At 42.9% G+C, this 19,509-nt stretch overlaps 3 protein-coding genes across 4 annotated transcripts; 2 read left to right on the plus strand and 1 right to left on the minus strand.

The window, feature by feature from the left end:
• Positions 1 to 362: 362 nt before the first annotated feature.
• Positions 363 to 3,737, minus strand: LOC115741900 (protein WEAK CHLOROPLAST MOVEMENT UNDER BLUE LIGHT 1-like). 2 transcript variants are annotated; one of them, XM_030675919.2, is made up of 3 exons: positions 3,456 to 3,737; positions 2,775 to 2,938; positions 363 to 2,207 (listed from the first exon to the last, which is right to left on the minus strand). In XM_030675919.2, the coding sequence occupies exons 2-3, from the start codon at positions 2,874 to 2,876 to the stop codon at positions 528 to 530; spliced, it is 1,782 nt and encodes a 593-aa protein (XP_030531779.1). In that variant the 5' UTR covers positions 2,877 to 2,938; positions 3,456 to 3,737; the 3' UTR covers positions 363 to 527. The 2 variants fall into 2 exon arrangements, with proteins under 2 accessions (XP_030531779.1, XP_030531786.1); XM_030675926.2 differs by having other exon boundaries at positions 2,775 to 3,737.
• A 1,338-nt stretch (positions 3,738 to 5,075) lies between these two features.
• Positions 5,076 to 7,241, plus strand: LOC115741915 (eukaryotic translation initiation factor 5A-like). Its single transcript, XM_030675953.2, has 5 exons — positions 5,076 to 5,315; positions 6,312 to 6,434; positions 6,533 to 6,589; positions 6,670 to 6,744; positions 6,907 to 7,241. The coding sequence occupies exons 1-5, from the start codon at positions 5,193 to 5,195 to the stop codon at positions 7,009 to 7,011; spliced, it is 483 nt and encodes a 160-aa protein (XP_030531813.1). The 5' UTR covers positions 5,076 to 5,192; the 3' UTR covers positions 7,012 to 7,241.
• A 1,627-nt stretch (positions 7,242 to 8,868) lies between these two features.
• LOC115741125 lies at positions 8,869 to 17,205 on the plus strand. The gene is made up of 4 exons (XM_048280627.1): positions 8,869 to 9,018; positions 11,795 to 12,179; positions 12,322 to 12,444; positions 16,871 to 17,205. Exons 1-4 carry the CDS (start codon positions 8,869 to 8,871, stop codon positions 17,026 to 17,028), a joined length of 816 nt encoding a protein of 271 aa, XP_048136584.1. The 3' UTR covers positions 17,029 to 17,205.
• Positions 17,206 to 19,509: the final 2,304 nt, after the last annotated feature.

The following is a 19,509-nucleotide window of genomic DNA, read 5'->3' on the forward strand; positions in this document are numbered from 1 at the left end:
AGTCGGATATACGACACCAAGTAAGCCAAAAACTACCTCTCCGTTCTCTTCCCCTTCAACAATTTGCGGATGTTTTACCTTGAGTTTTGGTTTCCCCTGTACCTTTGTATAGTAAAATTCTGTCTCCCCACCGGCTAAGCAACAAGCTCTTGGCACAGGCCTGTCATCTTCATTAAGGCATTATCGTATCTAGCATAACAATGATGTCTTCATCATATCTCCAGCTACATGGACACCAAGAACATGGTGTGATTCGCTAAAAACCGTGCTCGCCCTTAAAAAGAGGGAATCACGCAACTCCAAGACCACGATACTCTCTAGACCTCGTTGTTGAAACAGGAAATAAATCGCACAAGCAGCAGTAAACATCCACTTCTTCAGAAAAAAGAATGTTGATGATGAAGTTTTGGCATAGATACCCATATCAGATAATCACACTTGTGGCACTTATCTGCTACATATGACCAGCAGACCCATATTTCCCTTCGTAACTTTTATTCGGACCAAGCTTTTGTGACTTTCCGAGGCTAGAATTTCATGTTAAGAATCTTGAAAAGAGGAATATGCGAAGTCGGAGTACTGTCGTATGTGGGAGGGTTGAACTCTCTCGAGATTGATTCCTCCCTGAGCGCTTGAACTGCAGCCTTCCTCCTCTGCTTCTGTTCCCGCCACCTCCGGAGCTGATCCTCCAGTGCTGATTTGGCATTCTCAGCGGCCTCCGCCCGGCTGGCTGCCTGTTCGGCCCGAGTCCTGAACTCGCCAATCCTCGAGCTTGCCGCTTCAAGCTCTCTCTTCAGGATCTCCACTTCTTGCTTGCTTCCCCATGCGGCGTGCTGATTCGAGTCTTCCACAGACAGCGTACGCATTTCATCTGCCTTCTTTGCCAAGGCGAGTAAGGACTCGTACTCTTCCAGCGAAATAGTTATGTTGGTGCTGTTCTCGTCTGCTAAACCTTCTTCCACTTCGCTTGATGCGTTTTCAAATATTTCCTCATCCTGAGCACTGACTTCTACTGGGGCGGTAGCAAACGTGAAGCTTTCAGGCTCCTCAGATACCTTATCAGCTTCTTCCTGTAACCTCTGGCATTCTTTCTTGGCTTCGCCTGCTTCCAGCGCCAGCTGCTGTACTGCAAGATAAAGTCCTGATTTAACACTATCCGCTCTAACTTCAGCTGCCTCTGCGGCTGCGACTATTGACCGGGCTTTGTGGAGCTGAGATTTCAGCAACGCCAGTTCGACCTGCGCTTCAGTCTCGTTTTCCTTCATCTCACTCAACTCAGACTCCGCGTTCTGCAAATCTTCGGTAAGAGTTTCAAGATCGCAGCTCATGTGGCAAAGCCTTTCATTCGCGGTTTTCATTTCGCGCTTCATTTGATTCAATTCCATCTGAAGCACTTCGATGTAAGCAGCTTGGTCTGACACTTCCCTTTTCTTCACTTCCAAATCCGCTTTCCACTTCTCCAAGTCGGTTGTGGCATTGGAAGTGGCCCTCTCAGATGAACTGAGCAGCTCCTTCACTTCCCTGAGATCAGATTGTAACGACTCAACATACGTGGACTTCACCAGGACCTGGTTCTCCAAGTCCTCGATCATCCCCAGTTGATTTTTCAGATTGTTCAACTGCTCCTGCATTTGAACCGCCGCATCAGTAGCTAAATTTACCTCGGCATCTTTCTGAGAAATTATGTCCCATTTTTCTTTTTCAGCTTCCTTAGCGGCCTGCTTCGACATAAGGAGAACTTCATTGAGCTCCTCTACATGCTTTAGGAGTACTCCAACCTTTCCTTTCTCTATTTGATTATCAGCTTCCAGCTCCTCCGTTCGCGTTAGAGCCTTCAGCCGTGCCTCTCTCTCGACGGCAAGCTCGGTCTCCATCCCAAGCAACTCGACTTGGGCAGACTTCAGCTCGTTTAATACGTGAGAAAGCTGCTCACGGATCTTCACGGTTTCTGATAGCTGATCGGCCATTTCCTTGGTCTTGGACTCCAGCATGTTGATACTGGTCCTGGCTTGCATGCATTCCCTATCATATTTGTCCCTCTCAAGCTCAGATTTCATCAGCTGAGAGGAAAGTTCGTCCACTCTTTCACTGTATTGTTGTAGCTTGAGGAGCGCTTGCATGTAGGCAGATTCCTTGGCTTCAATTTGCACCTTGTAATTAGCCAATTCCTTGTGCAGGCCTTGCAGCTCCTCTTTATCAGTCTCTGTCTGAGATAGCAAACACAAGAAACACATGTTATCAGCGAACGACATCTTGCTGCTTGCCAGATGTATATGTTTTTTAGGGACGTGTGAAGATGGACGTATCCGAAAACATGGAGTGAAGAAGACAAGAAGAAAATACGGATGTTTAAGCCTTCTTGATCACATATGCCTTTATGGTCCTCATTGTTAATTAACTAAATCAGCATGAGGTGTTTCTAGTTTCCCTCTATTCTTGACTCCGAAAGAAATTGCGAAACTGTGGAATGAGTAAAACCTCTTAACACCATGGCATCCTGATCAGATAAGATAGGCCATGATCCTCGTTTGCAATCCCGCCGGCGTCTTTCTAGTTTCCACACAAAACAAAAACTCCTCCTGGCTAATAGCATGGACTCCTAGTTGCTCACTCAAATTTCTCTTACAGGACTTCTGACCAGCGAAACATCATGAAGGTAAACTACACATGGATTTCTACATCAGGACATATCACCCTCAATCGCAGACCATACTGGTGAACAACCCAAATGAGGATAGCAAGAAAAAGTATTAATCGTATGACACAAATCTTACGTCACTGCCGGCGGAACGATGCTTCCTATGATCTCCTTTCTCACCGAACAAGGACAGCGCGACTTGGACTGGTTCGATCGGTTTCGTATCGATTTCACCCATACTTTGCTATCTGCAAGAAGCCCCTGGCAAACTGAGTCTTGTTGCGAATTTCCCAAAGAAACCTGCACCAAACGAATGTCGAAAAACAGTAAACATGAAAAGAAAATAAAAAAACCAAAGATAACAGGATCAAGCTGAAACAATGGGGTCTCAAATACACAAATATATAAGAATCAAGAAACCATGCAAAATTCGTAGTTTCGAGCAAATAAGACTTCGGGGGATTCCGCCACCTAAGCCAATCTACTTTTCGATTGTTTTGGAAATCGCAATAAAATACACCCTGCAACCGACAGCGTCACGGCTGGGGAACAGTTCCTCGAGGGACCATCGAAGGGCCGCTCAAGAAACAAAAACCAAAGTCCGACATCACACCACTCCAAGTAATCATCGTTTTCACAGTCCAAACTAAAGTAATCACACAATCGTGACTCAAACCTTCGCCGAATGCAACAAGACCCTCAAGAACACAAGCTTTCAGTGCACTCAAAACCCAAGAAAGTCGAAAACCTTTCCGACCCAACTTTACATTTCCATTTCCACACCCACAAATCTTGCGTACCCAATGAAACCCCGTACCTGATTTCTCCAGATTCCCAAGCGAGACGAGAGCGCGCTCTGCAGCAAAGCGAAGAAAAGCCGCGGGAGATGAAGCGAGTCCGCTGCGGGGAAAGACATGGTTTCGAAGATCGTGGAACCCAATGTGGCGAGAGCTTGTCGGGATCGAAGAGTCTAGTCCCCTCTCAGTGGGGGGGGTTTTGGAAACAACGATCGAAACCCGCCGAACCCTTCGTGGGGATCGACGTTTGCTGAAACAGGTTGTGAATGTTGTTGCCTCCTTGTCCAGGGAATTCTTCTTCGCTTTTTCCGCCGCGGGTTTTTCCTTCTTCCCTTTCGAGATTTAGTCATCAAAATGTCGAAATCGTGAATCCTCTTGGGCACACTGCTAGAAGTATGAACTTATGTGCGTTGTTGATTAGAGAAGGTGTTTCATGCGGCAGCTGCACCACATGCCGTGGACGCGTGGCATGACAGATCAATAGAAGAGCGAATTATTTCAAAGTTTGAATCTTTCGTTTATTAAGCCAAAAATGAATAATTTCGAACAATATTCTCATAAAAATTATCGATTGTATTGATTAGTTAATGAAAATATTTTTCATTTTTTTGTTTTCACCAACAAGTGTCCCAATCGACAAATGACTTCCGTTAAAATTGGTTCTCCGATTTTATTAAGAGAAGACGAGTTCTGTGGCGATTTCGGACAAGAGTCTCAATGAATCACAAGGAAGATATACACTCCGTCGGGATTTAATTGACGGCAAAGTATATAACACTTTATCGAAATTTAATGGACGACTGAGTAAGATGATAAAGCGATACAACGTTGAAATTTAATCCACGACAAACACCGAAAACTATAAATAAAGTATCGGGATTGAAAGTTGTGAAAAAGTAAACGTAAATACAAAGAACGTCAAGTTTTATTATCGATATAGCTGTTACTCATCATTAATGTTAGGGTCAATCGTCAACCAATTACTACCGCGTATTGAGCAACACTTGGTCATCGATATCCAGAAATCGATCGGCATTTTCCTCTTGCCGGTAGTTCTATCCATAATTGACCAAATGGAACAAAAAAAACAAAAAAGAGAGAAAGAGGAGGGAATAGTGAGAGGAAGATAAAAAGAACGAAGAAAAGTGGGACTCTCGTTGAAAAAACAGGAAAACTAAATGAAAAAAGAGAGGAAAGAACACATTTGACCAAATAAAAATAAGAGAATAATACAAAAAAGTGTGTCGGATAAGGGACAATATAGTCAAAATACTATGATAGCATGGAAAAAGACCGGTGCTGGGCCTGAGAAAGCGACCCAAGCTCGAAAGCCCATGTCCAGGCCCAGCCCGCATATGTACCGGTCCAGAGAAAGCGACCCAAGCCCGCCCACTGGCCAGACGGGCCGACCCGATTCAACCAATGAGTAATCAATGGTTAAGATTGATGGTAGCGTCCGGCAAACGCGAACCCCACCCGAGTCCGATCGAAGCCTCAAAAGGAAAAAATTTAAAAAAAGGGAAAAAGACAAAAAGGGACACGGGAAAACGGAAAGAGATGAAATCGACGGACAGGAATCGCTCCGGCCCCACACCCAGAGAAACAGAGAAACCCTAGAAGAGCTCAAAAACGAATCATCGCAGGACCTGAGGAAAAAGAGGGGAGAAGCGAAGACCTGCGACTTCCTAACATACGAGAAGCTCCTTATCATCTCTCTCCACCGTCTTCGAGCCCCGAGCTTAGCTCCGATCGCCGCCATGTCGGACGAGGAACACCACTTCGAGGCCAAGGGGGACGCCGGCGCCTCCAAGACCTACCCCCAGCAGGCCGGGACCATCCGCAAGAACGGCTACATCGTCATCAAAAACCGCCCCTGCAAGGTGGAGTAACGGATCTGCTTGCTTGCTCTCCTTCGTTGTTCTGCTCGGTTTTCGTGATTGTTCCGTTTCTTCTGTGATATTCCGCCGCTCGATTCGACTTCGGTCTCGGTTGAGTTATTTTCGTATGCCGATTTGGCTGTGAGATTCGAGCCCACGCGTTTACGTATTTAGCATGTGATTGCGCTGGAGCTATTTGAATTCGGATTCGACGGGGCTGTCCTCGTTTTCCGTGCGGTTTCTGGTTCTGTTCGATTGGAGAGGTTTCCACGGCCTTGTGCATGTAAGGGTTGATTGTTTTCTGATTCGTTAGCGAATGAGCCTCCAGAGCGGGTCGCTGATACATACCTGAAGGAGCTGCTTATCATTTAGTTCTGCTCATTGTTCTCACGGACTCTGGTTTTCATCATTAGCTGCTAAATCTTATCCTGAAATCGGCCGCCTGGTGGTCATGAGCTCGCTTAGCTACTAGATGGTAGTCTGAATTTAGGTGCGTATGTCCGTATTTGTTCCTTAGGGATCAGCAATTTTGCGATATGTTCCAGCTTAAGTTGGCTTTATGGTCCTTGCCTGGGTATGTCGACCAATTGATCTCATAGGTTTTGCTTTTGAGTACATGGTGGGAAGTTACAATTGGCAGTTCATACTTTGAGTTATATACATGTGTGCATTGTCACTGGAAGAAGGCCATCTGTCAAAGTAAGTGTCTTGGACCAGACTAAATTCCAAAGTACACAGTCCACTGTTTGGTTGGCTTTTTTCTCAGTGTCTGTGAAACACCCGGATTTGATCGGAGTCATTTTTAGTGAGCCGTGGTTTATCAAACTGAAATAGATGCTTTACTTGTTCGGTATCTTTTGTGACGGATCATTGTTCATTGTCAGGATGGGTTTTTGTCATTTGGGATGTTCACTTTTGTCCTTTTTTTTGCACCACTTTTGGTATATACATTCATGCTGGCCCCTAGTGCAGACTAAAATTTTAACTTGCTTTTGACAGGTCGTCGAAGTTTCCACTTCCAAGACCGGAAAGCATGGTCATGCCAAGTGCCACTTTGTTGGGATTGACATCTTCAACAACAAGAAGCTTGAAGATATTGTTCCATCATCCCACAACTGTGATGTGTGCATCTTGTCTTTTGAGATTGACCTCATACCCTTATGATACTGTTATTACTGCAACTGTCAATGTGATTCGCCTTCTTTACTCTCCCTTCGCAGGTTCCACATGTCACTCGTACTGACTATCAGCTGATTGATATTTCTGAAGATGGATTTGTATGTACATCGTGACAGCCCCGAACCCTTTCTCTGCGAGCCTTGTGTTCTCAGTTCTTAACTAGATTAAAATTTTTCAGGTTAGTCTGCTGACTGAAACTGGAGGCACCAAGGATGATCTCAGGCTCCCAACTGATGACAATTTGTTGGGACAGGTTCGTTGGATAGTTTTCTTTAGTACACCGATTCTTCTTATTACTCCCTATGCTAGTAGGAATGCATCTCATATTATTGTGAGTACTCTGGCCTGTGTAAATGATGTTTACATGCCTCATTCCGCTCTAGGACGGTGGAGCTCACTTATTCTTTCATTGCAGATCAAGGATGGCTTTGCTGAGGGTAAGGATCTGGTGGTGACTGTTATGTCCTCTATGGGAGAAGAGCAGATTTGTGCTCTCAAGGATATCGGTCCCAAGAACTAACCTTACAATCCTCTCAGTGTTGTATTCGAGATTTTTGTAAGCTCTTCCTAGCTTGCTGTCTTCAGGTTGTGGGAGACGTGCTGTTATTTGTAACTGTTTTTCACCTTTTTGTAAGTCGACTGGAGGCCGAGTCACTCTCTGGACTTCAGAAATTCACGTGCTCTTGGTGGTATACTCGCATCTTAGTGGGAAATGGTTTCCAATGTCTCTAATATGGTGCCAGTTGATGATCTTCGTTCTTAATATGGTGAAGTCTTCCTGTGCAGTCTCGAGAGTTGAAGGTGATAAAATCATTGAAACTTGGGTCGGAATGTTTCTGCATTCAGATGACCAAGTGGAACTGACTTTGATTCGTGTATCTATGACTGGTGCTACCGATTGCTTTCTGCATTATTCTCATGAATGAAACTGAGCTGAGGAAGATGCATGTTGTAGAACTAGGAGCCTAGGATTTGCCCTCGCTCCACCTGTCCCAGCTGCTGTAGCTTATCCGACATTGTTCGTTTCATTTCTCGTCACTCTTTGCCCCAAGTTTGTAGGGCTTATATATAGTATGTGGCAATCTTTGGATTTGATGAATTGGGCGACCGGTCATGGTTCGCATTTGAGATGCGGCACGGCTCAGGGCTTTGGTTCTCCAAGTATTGGCAATGTCGAGTTGTCTTTCCCAAGGGAAGACAGAACAGTTTGACACTTGAGAGGTTTCCAAGTATTGGCAATGTCGAGTTGTCTTTCCGAAGGGAAGACAGAACAGTTTGACTGCGCGTCGAGCTCTGGTAGTTGACTAACATGATGGTAACTTTTGTTCGCATTTACTCTTGATTCTATGAGAAGGAAAGACAAATCCCTTCTTGAAGGAAGTTCGCTTCTACTCTTGATTCTATGATCAGGAAAGACCAATCACTTCTTGACGGAGATTAATACTTTCAGCCCTAATCTAATGCGACGACATCAAAAGCCTTTGAGTTGGGATCCAAACTCTTGCATTTGTCGAGTTTCCTTTCGTTTTAGCTGTTAAAAACCAATGCGCCATTGTCGCGTAGTGTGTGCACCAAGGATGTCGTTGGGTTTTCCCTTTCCTTAAGTGATGATGGAGAATCTCAACGCAATCGCTGCGATCGGAGAAAGCAGACGGGGTCCACGGCGTGCAACGTAGCGGCTGCGAAGGAATCAATGGATTCAATGCATTTGGCCTCCAAGAAGAGCTCGGCGAGTATTGACTCTTCATCTCTGTCCTTCCCGAAAGCCCGAAATGCCACCCAAGAAGAGGCAAAAGAGAGTGATGGGGGTGGAGCCGCCAAGCACGTTTATTGCTGTTTTGGCTGGCTACCCTTGAAAATTGCAAATGAGAGGAGAAAGGCTATAATTTCGCGAGATAAAAAAAATGAGCAATATAAAATCTTAAATTTATTGTACGGCAGTTAATTTTGTTATAAACCTTTCAATTATTTTAATTACTCCCAAATTTTTTGACAACTTGTCAATTTAGTCATAAATATTTTTTGTTTGTCCAAAGTCATAAACATTTCAATTATATTATTTTGTATCAATTTAGTCATATGCCTTTTGAGAATCTGCTAATTTAGTTATAAACATTATAACGAATTACCAATATAGTATTTCCAGCTAATGTTGGGTGAAAATCACGGATGTGGCAGTCCAAGTAGCCCCGATCATCCTATGTGGCGTTGTCGGTCCTCATATAGATAATTTTTTTTAGTTTAAAATTTTTCATTCTTCTTTTCTTTTTTTTCTTTTCTTCCTTTTTTTCTTCATAGGGCCATTGACTTCTATTCAAGGGCCGCGAAGCCTTCGTGGTCTATAGTGAGGGCGACGCGGCCCTCATTTGCCCTCACTATGGCCCGAGAGGGCCGCGACGCCCTCTCCTCGTCGGTTTCGGCGCGAGTTGTGGCCTGCGAGGGTGTTGGGAGCCCTTGGACCCCCCCCTCCCCTCCAACCGTAGTTAGGGAGGGCTTTGATGAGGATCGCAACCCTCGTTTGCGATCGGTGAGGGTTTTGCTGCCATCGCCCTAGGTTGGTGAGGGTCGTTGATCCTCTAAGGGAAATAAGAAAAAAATTACAAAATTATATATATCAGCACCGATTGTGCTATGTAGAAAGGTCGGTGCGGACTAAACCGTCACGTCGGTGATTTCTAACTAAAATTAGCAAGAATGACTACATTGATAATTTGCTACATGATCTAGGATTAAATTGGCAAATATTCAATAAGGTTGGGGCAAAATTGGTACAATTGAAAAGTTTGTAATTGAATTGGATTGAATTAGCGGACATACAATAGATGTAGGATTTTTTGGACAATTTTCTCCTTAAAAAATGTATGCTTTAATTAGAGACTTATCTTTTAAAATGCCAAATGAAACTCTGATCTCTTAAGGCGTGTTTTTTGAAATTACAGATGATTCTGTTGTCCCAATGAGATATCATGCGGGTGCGTAACAACCATTCTACTTTTCTATTTTTATTCCAAACTTATTTATGAAACATGTTTGGAATAGAAATTCATTTGGTAACGTAATTCTATTTTTCTATTTCTAAAACAAAAAATTGTTCCAAAAACGGATTCGGAGAAACAGAAATCAGAAATAATAACCCCTCACTATTTTTCAAGTACTCGCCACCACCGACCACTACCCGTCGTCACCCTCCGTCTCACCGCCGGCCGCCGCCACCCATCGCGGGTCGCCACCGACTACCGCTTGCCGCCAACCACCGCCGAGCGCCTCACCATGGCCGGCCACCGATCTCCGCTAGCCGCCCCCAACCACCGCCCATCGACGACCTTTGCCTTCGCCAATCACTACCCTCGGTCTTCCTCGTCGTAGGCCGCCACCACCCGCCACTACCTCCATCCGTCGCCTACAGGTGAGACCGCCGCCAACCACCACCAACCTTAGCCCCCCCTCACCGTCCACCGCCGCCACCCACCACTATCGCCACCCACCGCCGATCCTCGCCGGTTGCCGTTGCCCACAGCAGTGACCACCGCTAGCCGTCGCCGCCAACCAACGCCCACCATCGACCTTTGTCACCGCCAACCACTATCCTCGGTCACCGGCCACCGCCCGTTGTCTCCCCCCACCTCACTGTCAACCGTCGCTACCAACTTTATTGCCACTAACCACCGCCTGCTACCAACTATTGCCCACCGCCAACCTCTATTGCCTATCGCCACCCTCTGTTGGTCGCCGCAACCATCGTTGATTGTCGCCCACCATTGCCGACCTCCGCTAGCGCCCGCAACCGCAACCACCGCTGCCGCCAGAGTAAAAAATAAATAATAATTTTTTTAAATAGTAAATAATAATTTCTAGAAGTATAAATTTTCAACTATTGTTAAACGAACTTCTCTTCCATGATCAAAAATTTTATATCGTTATTAAACGCATTTTTTTGCTCAAAAACTCGTTCAGAAAATGAAATAGAAAAATCTATTTCTAGCTAGAAATCTATTTCGGAAACATAATGGTTGTCATGCACCCTCTTAATCTCATCCATTAAGCATATCTCAGCTTGGACTATCATGATTTTTTTATTTACAAGCTAACGATGAAAAGATCGGAAGGCATGGTACCCGATGAGGACCATGGACCCACCCTTAAAATTACGAGCTAATTCCCTAAAAAAGCATCAATTTTAGGTCTAATGACAATTCTAGCTCGAACTTTTTTTTGCCTCATAAAAAGAATCAACTTTATGTCCCATGACGATTCCGACCTAAACTTTTTTTATCTTATGAAAAATCACAAACTTTAACTTGAGTTCCAAATCCAACCTTCGTAAATTTGAAACCATTAGTTGTCCAGCTTTGTAGTTCCCCATCATCAATAAATTCATGTGGCTTGATGACGTGGATTTAAGGCACTATTCATTATCTTCTTAGCATGGAAATTCGAAGTTGTTCATCCACTTCACATCAATCTCAGCTTGATGGATGATGGTTAAGTTATTCATCGTCTCCTTCATTTCACCCGCAAGCATCCGTTGTCTTCTTGGAATCCGAAGCTGTATATTACCACCCCTAGAGAGACACTATGGATGAGATCTGCCAAGCTTATGACTAGAGCCTTTTTTTTTTTTTAATAAGCCCAAGCCCTCTCATGAAGGTTCGACACAATAAGCCAAGTTTCTTCCTTTTCTTTTGTTTTTTCACTTTCGTCATTGTTCATCATTGTTGTGGCCACAGCATCATCAGCGGCTTAATGTTTTGATGCTTCAGGGAGGGGGTGTGGGGTGGGCTTCTTAAAGAAAGAAGGCTTTAGTCGTGACCTTGGCGGATCTCATCCATGGCGTCTCTATGGGTGGTAATACACAGCTTCGAATTTCAATAAGATAGCTGATGCTTGCGAGTGAAGTGAAGGAGACGATGAATAGGTTAACTATCATCCTTCAAGCTGTGACTGGTGAAGCGGATGAAAAACTTCAAATTCCGTGCTAAGAAGATAATAGTGCCTTAAATCTGCGTCAACAACCCACATGGATTTATTGATGACATGGAATTGCCACATTAAACAAGTTGGTTCCAAATTTACAGGGGCCGAATTTGGGACTCAATTAAAAATTGGTGATTTTTTATGGGATAAAAAAAAATTCGGCCAGAATTGTTATCGTACCTAGAGTTGGTACTTTTGTATGAGACAAAACAAAAGTTTGAGCCAAAATCGTTATTAGATCTAAAGTTGGTATTTTTTTTTTAAGGGAATTAGCCCTTAAAATTACTCGTGAAAAAACAGGGGTAATTATAAGCCACAGAGAGGGTTAGACTTGTAATTATATCTTCGACATTAGTTTTAATAAGAAAAGTAGGAAAGGCTCGCGAGAAGGTTTTGCGCATTCAAGTTCTAAGCGGCGTTTCCGCAAATACAGAGAGGGCGCTTCTTGCAAAATACACAGCGCCATGAGCTCTCCATCCTCACCTTCTCGCTCCCGCGCCAACAACGACGACGGCAACAAGAATGGCGACGAGAGGCCGAGGTTCTTCAGCTCCAAAGCGAAGAGCAAGTGCTGGGCGGCCGCCGCCGTCGTCCCCGGCAGGCACCCCGAACGGTGGCGCCAGGACGCCGCCGGCAATGTCGTATGCAAGCGCTTCTGCAACTGCCAGGGCTGCCTCTGCTTCGAGTACGACCACATCGTCCCCTTCTCTAAAGGTCCGCCTCCGTTCTCATCTCTCTTCTTTCGTCTGGAAGAAGTAGCAATGAGCTCTGAATTCCGGAGGGATACGTATGTCGTTCGCTATTTTCTGTGGTACTGCCGTGGGAAGATCATGGGTTGCGGGATTTGTGTCTGCAGGCGGTGAGTCCACTGCTGAGAATTGCCAGATTCTTCAGACGAGGGTGAACAGGTTCAAGTCGGACAAAGAACTGGTGGATGCGACTCAACTCAAAGGCTACTCTTGTGACGTCCAATTTACAGGTGATTGGACACTTTTCCTTCTTGCTGTCATGATGAGCTTTCATAGGAGAAATAATAGACATTTATGACTGTTGCAGCTTGCACTTTGCAGGCTAATGTCATTTTTGTTTTGAGAGCTAATTGTCCAATTCAATTCGAGGTGCCATATGGGAAAAAGACAGAGGTATTGGAGAACTTCCAAAGATGATTCATGCGGTTGTTTATTGGTAAACAAATAAAGTTGCTCTAGATGTCTTTGTTTGGGGGGGGAGGGGGTTCTGGTTTGGTTTTAGCGAGCATGGTGTTTGCTTCATTTACTTCACTTAGAATCCGTCCTGTCCACTGGCTCCTGTTCGGACAGTTCAGGTTTACAGCAAAACAACAATCATAAGTCTGTTTCACACCCTCCAAGAATCAAAAGCCAACCATTCGTTCTTCCTCCGCTCAAGACTCCTTCATGCGTTTTATTTGAATAAATCCTGTGCATAGTCAATGATCTGTTAGGATGTCCGCCTAACGTTTTGGAGGTTTATGCTTTTGACAAGCGATATATAAGACACAATTTTTTGGACTCAGGGTTTAAATTGATAAATGAGTTTCTCGTTTTCTGACCATCAATGGAGAAAGGATGGAGATAAATGCAATGTGGCACTTTCATATCATTTAGTCGAAGAAAAGCTTTGTCATTCCTTTCTGATACTTTTTGGCGTACTTTTCCTATTTAGTCCTTTGCTAGAGGTTCAGAGAGCATGCCTAAGTACATGAATTCTTTTGCGAGTGATAGTTTGATTATTTTTGCAACACTCACATTGCTGGTCCATTTTATCAGTTATTTCATGTGAGGGCTGTCGCTAAAGGTCTGTTGCCCAGCCCGATATTGCACAGGTTTTAGGGGATCAATGGAGGGACAATCTCTGGTCTCTTAGAATCCTGATGGGTTTGCTCTTGATACTATAATGGCTAATTAAAGAATCTGATTTTAGTTTATTTAGCTAGGTCGTTGAGAGTTTGATTAGTGCATCTGCATGTTGCCGAGAACAATGTGGCAGTTGTGCCTTCTCAAGGAGAGAGAAGGAGCATAATAAATTCATAATATGTGTTAAATAATGTTTTAAGTTTGAGGACGTGTACGAAGCCCGATCCAAATTGGATGACGTAAATTGGAATTACCGACCGAATCCTAGTCGGTTGGAGTCCTCATGGCTCTTGGAGTATAGCCAATATAAGGATCGATGCTTGGCCTTATCTATTTTTTTTATCCAACTTTGACCTTGAGAAGTTGTTGTTGACTTCTCCTTGCAAAATGGCTTGGATCGCACGTGTGTGTGGATAAAGGGGAGCTCTTTGTCTTGTAGCCACACAAAAAAAGGACGCCTCCTAGATTTGCTAAATAAGAAAGTAAAGCTTTGAAGAAATAAATAGTTGCATCTTGGAGTCCACAGTTTGTAATTGGTCAGTAAAAGAAAAAGAAGTGCATTTATTGGACTTCTTGTGGACCGTACAATGGACTCTTGCTAAAGAGCACTTTCTTTTGCTGCACAATAGGAGGTAACACGGTGATTTGAGTTGCAAGTTCTACATCTAAATTGAGTTGTTTTCTTTGTAAAGGCCATGGCTTTGAGTATAATCTAGGTTTGGGAAATACTCGAGCGTTTGAGCAATTGCAAATCTTTATTTCTCCGATTGAAGCGGATTATTTACGATTGGCTCTCCCTAGGGAGTACATACTGAAATTCGGACCAAACCATGTAAATTGTTTGTGTTCTTTATTGTTCCTTGTTGATTTCTTTGGTGATTTTGTTATCTTGTGTTGATTTAATTGTAAGATTTCATTAGTTTCTGCATTATTTTACAACAATTGGTATTAGAGCTAAGGATAAAAATTTTTGGATTTTGATTTGGGGTTTTTGTTTGTCTGGTTATTGTTTGGAAATTCTGCTGTTGCAATTATATTTGGAGTGAAAGTAGAAATTGAGATGTTTAACGGGAGGAACGACTTTGGATTGTGGAGCATTAAGATACGTGCATTATTAACAATTCAAAGTTTGGACAAGGTGTTGGATGACAAGGATAAGTTGCCGGATACGATGAAAGAGGCTGATAAGATAGAGATGATGGAGAGAGCAAAGAGTATAATCTTGTTGAACTTATCGGATGAGGTGCTAATAGAAGTGGCCAAGAAGAATGATGTTGCGGCGTTGTGGGCAAAACTTCAAGCTCTTTATGTGAGGAAGGGTTTAAATAATCGCTTATATATGTTGAAGAAGACGTTCTAGTTTCGATTTATTGAAGGTACTTCCATCAGAGACCATGTAAATGAGTTTAATAAGCTCATGATGGATTCAAAGAATGTCGGAGAGACCCTAGATGATGGAATGCATGCCATGATGTTGTTAGCTTCTCTACCGGAGTCATGAGAGCATTTTACTGATTCAATGTTACGGAAGCGTACCGCAATTAGCTCAGAAGAGGTAAAATTCGCCTTGTTCTCTCGGGAGTGGCAAAGGACTGTGCGAGATGATGGTCTGGCATATGATGTAGCACAGGAACTAGTGATTCAGAGTAGAGATCAACATTGGTGGTCTTACAGCAGTAAAGGTAAAAGCAGATTGAAGTCGCACCATCAAAAGTCTAAGAGTCACATGAAGTGTTTTGAGTGTCAAGAGGAGGGGCACATGATGCGAGATTGTCCTAAGCTGAGAAATAGAGATGATAGGTAGAATGCTGCGAGAACGTTGCCAAGGAGAACATCGGTGTTGTGCAGGCCATTTTGTGTGTGACTACCGGCTTGTTAGGTGACAAATGGATGCCTTATAGGAACTAGTTTACTACCTATAAAATTGTACAGGGGGGTAGAGTTTTTTTATTAGGAATAATGCAGCCTATAAGGTTGCGGCAATATGGACACTTTGGATTCAAATGCACGATCGGGCAATGCATACATCAATAAACATGAGACATTTGCTGAAGCTAAGAACCTTATTTCTCTAGGAACATTCGATTGTAGTGGGTGCAAGTACATCGCCAAAGATGGAGTGATGAAGAACTCTTGAGGTGCCACGGTAGTGATTAAGGCGAAAAAAGGAAAATTCTCTTTGTGATGAACGAGGAGAGATCGTGACAGGAGCTGCTGCAGTTTCATCAAGTGGGTTAGACTAAAACTTAACTCAGTTATGGCATATGCGTTTGGGGCACATAAGTGAGGCAAGTATTAAGATACTAAGTGATGAGGGTTGCCAAAGGGTTAGTAGACATGGAAGCTGGACTTGTGTGAGCACTACATCTTTGGGAAGCAGTGCCAATTTAAATTTAGTACAGCTATAAGGTATGGGTGAACTTTATGAAGCGCAAATTCGACTTGTTTGGTTGGTTCAAGAGGCACTAATTGAGAAACAATCAGATAAATAGATCTAGTGTTTGAGAACCGATAACGGTATGGAATTTTGTGGTAAAGAATTTACCAAGTTCTGCCAAAAAGAAGGGATTGTAGGAAGCTGCATAATACCTGAGACACCACAGTAGAATGCCGTTGTAGTTTGACCAAGATACTGGTTGTCCTTGGCCTTATCTATTTTCTTTATCCTAGTTTGACCATGAGAAGTTGCTGATGACTTATCCCGGGGAAAAAGGCTCTGATCTTGAAAAGGGACTCTTTGCCATATATATTGAAAAGGGACTCTTTGCCATATATATTGAAAAGGGGAGTTCTTTGTCTTGTAATTGCACAAGAAAAGGACGCCTCCTGGATTTGCTGAAGAAGAAAGTAAAGCTCTGAAGGTATAAAAGGCTGGATCTTGGAGTCCAGTTTGTGATTGGTCAGTACAAGTAAAAGAAGTGCTCGTGGTTTATTTGACTTCTTGTGGACCGCATAGTGGACTCTTGCTGAAGAGCATTTTCTTTTGCCACACAACAGGAGCCAACACGGTGCTTCTTGCTGTGAGCCCTATATCCAAATTAAGTTGTTTTCTTCGTGAACATTGTGCGTTTGGGTGTAATCTAGGTTTGGGAAATAACCAAGCGTGTGAGCAATTGTAACTCTTTAATTCTTCGATTGATTAGTGGATTATTTGTGGCTGGCTCTTTTTGTGGAGTTATACCTACTCACGTAAATTTTTTGTATTTTTTTTATTTTTCCTTGTTGATTTCTCTGGTGATTTCATTTTCACGTGTTGATTTAATTGCAACATCCGATTAGCTCTCGCATTGTTTTACAACTATAGTGAAACGGCGTTCCATAGATTGTGTTTGCTGTTGTAATGGTAGGAACTGGGGTTGGTGAAAAGGGAGAAGAGTTGTGTGTTAAGATGATCGCATTGTGATTCACGGTGATAATACAATTGTGGCTGCAGTAGCCTCTGCACAACAAAAAAGTCAAAGAAAAGAAAATTCATCTTGCCCCATTGCCCCAGAATGATTAACATGTGTTGATATAATGCAAAACATGCAGATAAAGAGCTTGACATAATCGAGATGGCTGTTTATGGGGATGTAATCCGGCCAGGAAACCAATGCAGGTGTAGAACTGTTGCAGAAATGCTGGGTGCATACAGGTCGAAAGATCCCAAGGCTGCTTGCAAGCTTCCGTACTCGAATGAGACGATGTAGCAGAAGAATATTGAAGCCCTTCTCAATTGAGTGGGGCATCGGAAGGAATACCATATTGTTTGCAGACATTTGCACCGACCAGATTGACGAAAGATAATGCTTTGATGAGCTGTTGATTGGAATGATACGATTAAGTTGGCTGCAAAATATAACTTATGCCTTCTCTACGCTTAGATATCTCTATCTCATCTGAATTTGAATCCAGTTGTGATGCCAATTTGAGAGTGCTACATTCTAGAAGGGCCTAACAAGGAGTGATTGCAACCAGACATCACCTCGTCGCTTTCGCGGTCCAGGTTTAGTTGAGGGTGGTTTGATATGTCGAACATGATGGTAGACCACTTGGTGCTCAAGTCCTATAAGTCATTGAATATGTGGACGTTGCATGGACTTTTAGCAGACCAAAACAAATGAACCATGCTTGTCAAGAAAACGTGGACGTGGGGCTACGTCATCTTCAGTATTACCCTTAAATTGCAATAACCTACATGTCTTAGTCTGTCTTGATTAGGTCAGCCATCGACTTCGCAGGCAACGAATATAGGAGTTGAAGGACCATGTCATTTCGTTTTCTTTCTAGGACTGAAGTAACATCACCCGAGCTTCTACGCTGGGAAAAATTCAGTGCTGCTACATAGGATGATGACCACAACTGAGCATTGCACGTAACAAAACCTTATTCTACTTCCAACCTTCGACTTTGCGACATTGATTCTGGTGTTAGCGTAATTTGGTTGCCCTTAGCATTTACTCTAATGTAAACAAATGATTTTTTTTTTTGGTCCAATGTGAACAAATGGTTGAGAGAGAGCAAGAAATCCAACATAGGAGCTGTGTGGGGACTTTCCATTTCTATTTGACTGGTGATGTCAAAAGCCATGATTCTTGCATGTTGGATTTTCTTGTCGAGGGTGATCATTTTGCTTTGACCTCGTTTTGCTCTTGCAGTGATGACAAACGACAACAGAGAGCGTCGCCTAAAAACACAAAGCTACCTTATTGACCAAAACCATATTGATGCAATTTGACAAAGCAAAGCAAGTTCAGATCGAATGATGCGCTTTTAGTCTTTACCTTTTGGGGGTGATGTGCGGTTGATCATTGTCAGGTCTGGGTACATGAAAAGATGGGCATCAAAAAGTTTGTGGAAGCATCTCTATGCATTGCATTTTCTCATGTCATACCACCTTCCTGTTATCGGTTAACAAAATCCTTGACATTATCTGCTTTGTTGAGATGAAAAATTCATCGATGTGTCTCAAGTAGGGGTGATTGGTTTCTAGTCCGGTTCCCAGTTTCAAGGATCGGGAACTCATCCGGTTCACATTTTTTTTTTTTTTGTGATTTGTCGTTAAAATTTTCTAGTTAACAACATATTCATCGGATCATTTCTCGTTAATTGCATCGCATTGTCGCTAAGCTTGGAAGTCATGTTAGGTATCCTAAATATCTTAGGCTTATGCTTAGGTTCACATTTAAGAATGAAAAAAAAAAACATATTTAATCAATCCGGTCCTGCTCCAATTTTATGGAACCGTGAACCGGACCGAAGCCCACGAGATCCAGACCTAAGCGGCCGGTTCAATCATGTCCGGTTGGTTTCCGGTTCGGTCAATCCATTATGCTCAGCACTAATCTCAAGCATGATTTTTTCTCATCAAAGCATGCAGTTTGTTGCATTTGTACGGGAAACTTAATGTAACATGATCTGTGTCATCTCTAGCATATTTGTAGTTAGATCAGTGCAAGTTATTGAGCATGGCAGATTTCTATCGTGGGCAGTTCCCCCCATTTATGCTAATGAATGCTCATTTAATTTATATATCTAGGGAGATGAAATGGGAGTTACTGTTGGTGTTGAGCAGAAGCATGGATGAGTGTAGTTGTTGGACAATGATTGGAATGCGACACCACTAGACCAACCTTTGACCTGTCCCACCAAGCACTTTTGCTCCTATCTAATCCCACTATTGCACTGTCCAACTTCTATTGATTCTGGTCTTTCTTCTTTTGTGTTTGGTGAAACTATCAAAGAGATAGAATCACGTTCCAAATCCTTGTGGTGCCTCTAAGAACATGTTGGGTGCAAGCTTGTTATGTAGAAAGTGATGAAGGGCTCCCAGTGCCTACAAAGATGCCTTCACAAGTGAAAGCGAAAAATTATAAAAAAAGTCTTAAATTTATTATAATTATGCCAATTCAATCATAAATTTCTTTTTTTTTGTTAATTCAGTCATAAGTCTTTTGTATTAGTGCTAATTCAGCCCTTCCGATCAACTTTAGCCTGCCGACATTGACGTGGCGCCGCCAATGATGACGTGGCAATTTTTAATAATATCAATATTTTTTAAAATTATTTATTTTTTTATTTCTCTTTTTCTTCCTCTAGCCGGTCACCGAATCAGCGACCATCCAAAGGTTAAGACCAATGTTGGCATGGTAATTTTTAATAAACTTTTAATATTTTTTAAATTATTTTAT

This window comes from Rhodamnia argentea, chromosome 6 (genome assembly GCF_020921035.1).
Source record: "Rhodamnia argentea isolate NSW1041297 chromosome 6, ASM2092103v1, whole genome shotgun sequence".
Classification (NCBI taxonomy): Eukaryota; Viridiplantae; Streptophyta; class Magnoliopsida; order Myrtales; family Myrtaceae; genus Rhodamnia; species Rhodamnia argentea.